The 6,069-nt window shown below is 32.2% G+C and overlaps 2 protein-coding genes across 3 annotated transcripts; both read left to right on the top strand.

Moving 5' to 3' along the window:
- Nucleotides 1–2,125: 2,125 nt before the first annotated feature.
- Nucleotides 2,126–4,677, top strand: LOC110710318. 2 transcript variants are annotated; one of them, XM_021888602.1, is made up of 5 exons: nt 2,126–2,430; nt 2,550–2,673; nt 2,881–3,549; nt 3,678–4,171; nt 4,268–4,677. In XM_021888602.1, the coding sequence occupies exons 1-5, from the start codon at nt 2,132–2,134 to the stop codon at nt 4,521–4,523; spliced, it is 1,842 nt and encodes a 613-aa protein (XP_021744294.1). In that variant the 5' UTR covers nt 2,126–2,131; the 3' UTR covers nt 4,524–4,677. The 2 variants fall into 2 exon arrangements, with proteins under 2 accessions (XP_021744294.1, XP_021744292.1); XM_021888600.1 differs by having other exon boundaries at nt 2,550–3,549.
- LOC110710228 lies at nt 4,599–6,044 on the top strand. Its single transcript, XM_021888499.1, has 5 exons — nt 4,599–4,604; nt 4,677–4,799; nt 4,893–5,030; nt 5,119–5,322; nt 5,437–6,044. The coding sequence occupies exons 1-5, from the start codon at nt 4,599–4,601 to the stop codon at nt 5,623–5,625; spliced, it is 660 nt and encodes a 219-aa protein (XP_021744191.1). The 3' UTR covers nt 5,626–6,044.
- Nucleotides 6,045–6,069: the final 25 nt, after the last annotated feature.

Here is a 6,069-nt window from a genome sequence, read left to right as displayed (position 1 = left end):
CCAAATTAAAGCAAAATGATAGCAATTTCTCTCTCCTCCTTCATTTGCACGTAACTTTTTCCTCCTCTATTTTCTCTCTCCTACTTTCTCTCTGCTACTTTCTATCTCCTACTTTCCCAATTCTTCTACCAATTTCATGCTACTAATTCAAATCTAGCTTCAATTACTTTGATTTTCAGCAATTTCTTAGCTCTACAACCTATTATCAAGTAAGTTATTTGTGTTAATTTCGTTATTTTGCTTGATTTTCATGCTACGAAATTCTGCTTTTGTTGTTGTTCTTCATCTTCTTAGTAACACGATTTTTGTTGAGCATAATTTTGTTTTTGTTGATTTCGAGTTTAGCTGATTTTTGTGGATTTTGATTTCGAATTAATGCCTGTTAGGAATGCGAATAGCTAAAATGCGAATTGTGTGTGTGTGTTTGTGTTTGGAGTAGTTAATTCGAATTTTGAGTAATTTGAAGTGTTTTTAGTGGATTTGTGAGTGAATTCGGGAGAGTTTGGAGTAGTTAATTCGAATTTTGAGTAATTTGAAGTGTTTTTAGTGGATTTGTGAGTGAATTCGGGAGAGTTTGGAGTAGTTAATTCGAATTTTGAGTAATTTGAAATGTTTTTAGTGGATTTGTGAGTGAATTAGTGAGAGTTTGGAGTAGTTAATTCGAATTTTGAGTAATTTGAAGTGTTTTTAGTGGATTTGTGAGTGAATTAGTGAGAGTTTGGAGACATAAATTAGCTACACTGGTTCCTGCTTCCACTTGGTGTCCAACTCGATTTGTATTTTCCCGTGTTCCGTTTGGTGTAGGCAACAGGAATGGTCATCAATCTCTTGCTAATGATGATCTGGAATTGAGACCTGACCAACATGGTGACATGTTTGGAGATGGACTAACTGCCTTGGTTGCATTGGTGTTCCTTGATGCTGTTGTGTTTCTCTCTTACAACCTGTCTTTTCTTATTTGTGATTTGAAGTGGTTTCAGCTGCATCAAATGTCATTAGGTTCCTACATGAATTATTTGCCTTTTGCACTTAGATAAATTTTCTGGTGTTTGTGATATTGATGCAAAGACTCTTTCCACATCAACCGTAGAAAGAAAGAAAGAAAGAAAGAACATAAAGTATGAAGAATGCTTCCTGGTTTAAGATACTGACTTTGATTCTATATGTCCGATTTTTGGTGTTGAGCAGACTGCTTAAGCGACTAACCCAGGAGCTACAGACATCTGGGGTGGATTTGTGATAGATTGCTTCTGATCATGCTAAATCGACATCTACATGACTTTCTTGACTGTTGAAAAGTGTACTTCTAGTCTGACATATGTGCATGGTTAATTTGACTCTGTACTGGATTTTGCTTCAAAATTTCTGAATTAGGCCTGTTTTGAACTTGAATCAAGGTAGCCAGAATTCGAGGATTTGGATACCTTAGTTTGATCTGATTTTCACTGCCCTGACCTGACCTGAATTGATTTTTTTATTCGTAAACAAATTGGTTGTCAAAAGACATAAATATGAATATGACCTGAACTTGTTCTAAACCAAACCAAAATAAACTGAATCTTTTTGGAGGGGTGTTGGACTATGTTATTTTTGAAGTTTTGTTTTAAAAAAAGGTCACTATGCCATAAAAAGAGGCAACTACTTTGGTTTCTTTTGTTTATCTTTTCGTATGTCTTGTTACAGGGTGCAACAAGGATTTTCATTCGATTTGGATTAGATTTTATTCCTATGGTGAGAACTAGAGGTGGTGCTACTTTTAAAAAAAGGAGAGGCCTTCGTAGCTCAACAGGAGGAGTTAAATTGAAAGATACAGGAGGTATGATGAATGTTTGATTTTTGGATTATTAACCTTAATATACTAGTTGCTCTATTATGATAGTCTCCTAATACTATAGAATGTAGGTCCCTATATTAATATAAAAGTTACTATATTATTAGTTCCCTATGTAACTGAAAAAGGTCACTATATCAATGACAATGATTATTATTTTTAAGTTATTAGTTTGCTATATTATAATTGTTTGCTAGATGAAAATGAAGATAATTGTATATATAACTATATGCTTGCGTGTTTTTAGCATGTATCAATCTCGATCATGAAGATGAAGAGCATATTGATGGTGGAAACAAAATGATCGATGATGATACTAACAGAGATAAAGATGCTTGTATTGAAAAAGGATTGAAAAAGAAAGCTATCACTAAGAAAAAGAAACCTTCTAACATTGAGAATGCTATACCTTTGTCAACTGTGATGGAAGGAAAGAAGGGGAATGAGTCTTCTTCTTCACATGCTATTGTTTTGCCAGCTAAGAAGAGAAAGCTGGATGAAAATGAAGGTCTTAAAGTGAAGAAAGTGAAGGCAAATAAGGATAAGAACATTGTGATTCATAGGCAAGAATCTGCAATCATAGATAGTGATGTACATATGTAAGTGAATATTTGTTTCTTTTTTTTGAAGTTTTGTTTAAAAAAAAAGGTCACTATGCTATAAAAAGAGGCTACTATTTTGGTTTCTTTTGTTTATCTTTTCGTATGTCTTGTTACAGGGTGCAACGAGGATTTAAAACACGTTGCAGGCCATTTCATTTAGTAGAGATGATTAAAACTTTTTCAGATGATCAAATCAAGGCTGTTAAAGAAATTGGCTTTGGAGGTTTGTTATCTTTGAAGGTGAAACGAACTGCAACTGATATGCTATCATGGTTGGTAGATTGTTTTGATCATGGTAGCTGCATGTTTACTATTGATGGTAAAAAAGATTTTGTTGTGACTGAATTTGATGTGTATGATGTTTTTTGCCTTCCTTGCAAAACATCTAAGAAAGTTGAAGAAATTTCTCGTTGTGCTAATGTCATCAACCCTGATTATGATTTAAAGGTTAAATGGAGGTCTCATTTTGGTCTTATGGGTGAGAATGATCAGATTCCTTTGGGTTTTTTGGAATCTAAGATCCCTTTACTAGTAGATGGCGGGGAAGAATTCAGACAGCTTTTTATCATGCATGCTTTTTCAAGTTTTTTAGCACCTACGTCCAACAGAACTGTGGATTTGAGAATTGTAAAATGTTTGGTTGATGTTAATCAGATAAGAATTTATAATTGGTCAAAATATGTCTTAGATAGACTTTGTGAAGCCGTGAAGAGCTACAAAGAAGGAAATATAGAATGGTTTTGTGGTTGTGTTTTGATGTTAGAGATTATCTATTTTCATCGATTGAGGTTTAGGAATGTTGTGTTAAATTCTACAATACCTTTAATTCAACATTGGACTGATGTGGATATAAGAGATAGAATTAGAAATGAAAAGTTGTCCAAGGGTTTTGGGTGTGGAATTCTTGAGTTTGATACATATCCAGTGAGTGAGAAGTTGCAATTTGAGGATGGACAAGTTGTTTGTAATCAATTCAAGGAAGCTCCTGTGAATCAAACTTCTGGAAAAGAATCTGTTGTTTATGAAGGTGTCCGTAGCAATGTTAAGGGTGTTATTCAGTTTGAGCTACCTGCCAGTTCAATGTCTAATGAGGAAATCCGTTCAATTGCTATTGATGTAAGTATTTTACCCTTTAATTCTGTCTGTCTGTTTGGTTTTTTCTTTTTTTTTTTTTTTTTTTTTTTTTTTTTTTTTTTGTCACAAATTATTTTATTAAATCTAAGTGCTACATTTTTTTTTCACAGGAAGTTTATGAGAAGTTTTTGCTCATGAAAAGAGATTTAGAAGTGGTATCTAACTTCTACATGAATGAGTTGAAAGTGTTATTTCAGACTCGTAAATCTAATGATGCTTCAACTTCGACACCTCCAATGTCCCAAACTGATTTATTCTTTATGAATCCTCGTGTTCATGAAATTGTTGATGAGATTGTGTCTCTTGTAAATTGGGTAAGCAAAGTGCCTAATGGTTTGGATGATGATGATATTGATGATAATGGTGCACCTGCAAAAGAGATTAATGTTGTAGTTGGTGAGGTTCCAAGGATAGGTTTTGAGCATGTTTTGAGTAATGGAAAATCTAAATGCTCCCTTGCTATGGATGTTAGTCTCTTTGGTGATAAAGTTACATATGTAACTGAATATATGAAGTCAAGTAATAAGGATATGAAGGTTTTGGATGCAGTTGTCCAGGAACTTGTTGACTACTGCATTAGTGATTATCATGGTTTCGATCTCAAGTAAGTCATGTCATTGTTCTTTTTGTTATTTATTTTCAAATTTTAATAATAAGTGACTATGTTAATATACATGTGTCTTTTTATTTCCTTGTACAGTGAGGTGTTGGTATCTTTTGGCAAACCATTTGAGATTACAAGGAATGAATTCCTTTCATTAGGTGCACCGGCTATTGCTATATCTTCTGTTATTATTGATTGTTGGGCTATGTTGCTTAATGAAAACCAGAAGAGTAGTGCACATGGACCTCAAAAACTATATTTTGGTGTTTCTCAAAGTGTAAGTATCTTTCGGCTATTTAGTTACTACATCATTATAATGGTAGTTGTTCATTATAAAAAATTCATAAATTAATTTCACTATGTATTGAAAACAGTCACTATGATTCATAAATTAATTTCACTATGCAATGAAAACAGTCACTATGTAATGCAAGTAATTACATTTAAGAAAAATAACTCTACCTTCTAATTTTTTTAATATTTATTAATGTTTGTTCTTTTTTAGGCTTTTTTACTGGAAGTTGCAAACACAGATATTAACACACAAGACATTGACAAGCTATTTGACATTTGGTCAAGATGGTTGTTCATTCCTTGCAATGATTTTGATATTGCAAATGTTGAGTTGGTAATACATTGCAAATGTTGACAATCATTTTTCAACTAAGTACTTTTATATTAAGTTTTTCAAGCTTAATAGTTGTTTATTTATTTATTGCAGATATTTGTTCTTATACTCTTGAATGAGCACTTTTTCCTAATTGTTGTGAATTTGAAGGAAGAAAAGCTTCAGTTCATTGATAATATGAGTTATGATACAAAGTACATGAGTGAGGTTGAGAAGTTCTCTGATGTTCTGGTAAAAATATGATATTTTGGATTTTATTTGTATTTTTCTAGTTAGGATATGCTTCATGGAACCTAAAGTATTAATTTATTTTGCCTAGAGTGATATGCTGAGTACTTTTCTTGATCAACGCCTTCCTCAAAGTAATGACTCAGTGAAGAACATGATTGAGTATACTTTGGAGTCACCTTCTGTAAATTGGAAGTCTGGAAAACAGAAGAATAATGATAGTGGCATTTATACTATGGTCAGCATGCTTTACTTTGATGGAGCTGATGTGTTCGACTGCGATGTTTTGAAAACGGTTATCTCGTCTCATTTTTTTTATTTGGCTTTCAATTTTTATTATATTAACTATTTCCTCCATGGAATTTAACTAGCTTTTTTATTCTAATTTTTGCTTAAATTAATATATTAGGTTTCAACTAGACGGACATTGAGAGCTCAGATTGCTGCTACTCTGGTATTATCTGATATGAACATTGTCAGAGATGAAGTTCTTGAAAAGCTATCTGAATTCAGATTAATAAGGAGTCAAGTTGCAAAAGATGTTTTTGATGGGATTAAGAAGAAAACAAAGCAAGGTAAAAAGGAAAAGAAAGTATAGGCAGACTAACGAATATGTGGATGAAGTTTTTTGCTCGGAAGTATTTGTATTTTGCACAGAAGTAGGAAATCTAATGTAATGATGTAGTTTGCATCAACAAATGGATAATCTAACAAAATTGTATAAGTATTAATATAGAACAATATGATATGATTCCAGTTCATACAAAGCTTTTGAATTGGTGGTATTGGTAGTTCTTTTGATATGTAATCTTTAATTGACATTCAAGAAGTTTAGTGAAATATATATTAGTTATAAATTTGGCGCCTATGTTATAAAAAAATGGTACCTATGTTATTTAAAAAGGTTTCTATATGATAAGGTCACTATGTATTTAAAAAGGTATCTATGTTATTTAAAAGGTTTCTATATTATAAGGTCACTATGTATTTAAAATGTTATTAGTTCAATGTGTTATATATAATTAAGTTATAATGCAAAATT

This window comes from Chenopodium quinoa, unplaced genomic scaffold (assembly GCF_001683475.1).
Source record: "Chenopodium quinoa cultivar QQ74 unplaced genomic scaffold, ASM168347v1, whole genome shotgun sequence".
NCBI classification, from domain to species: domain Eukaryota; kingdom Viridiplantae; phylum Streptophyta; class Magnoliopsida; order Caryophyllales; family Amaranthaceae; genus Chenopodium; species Chenopodium quinoa.
This window is presented reverse-complemented; position numbering and strand designations above follow the sequence as displayed.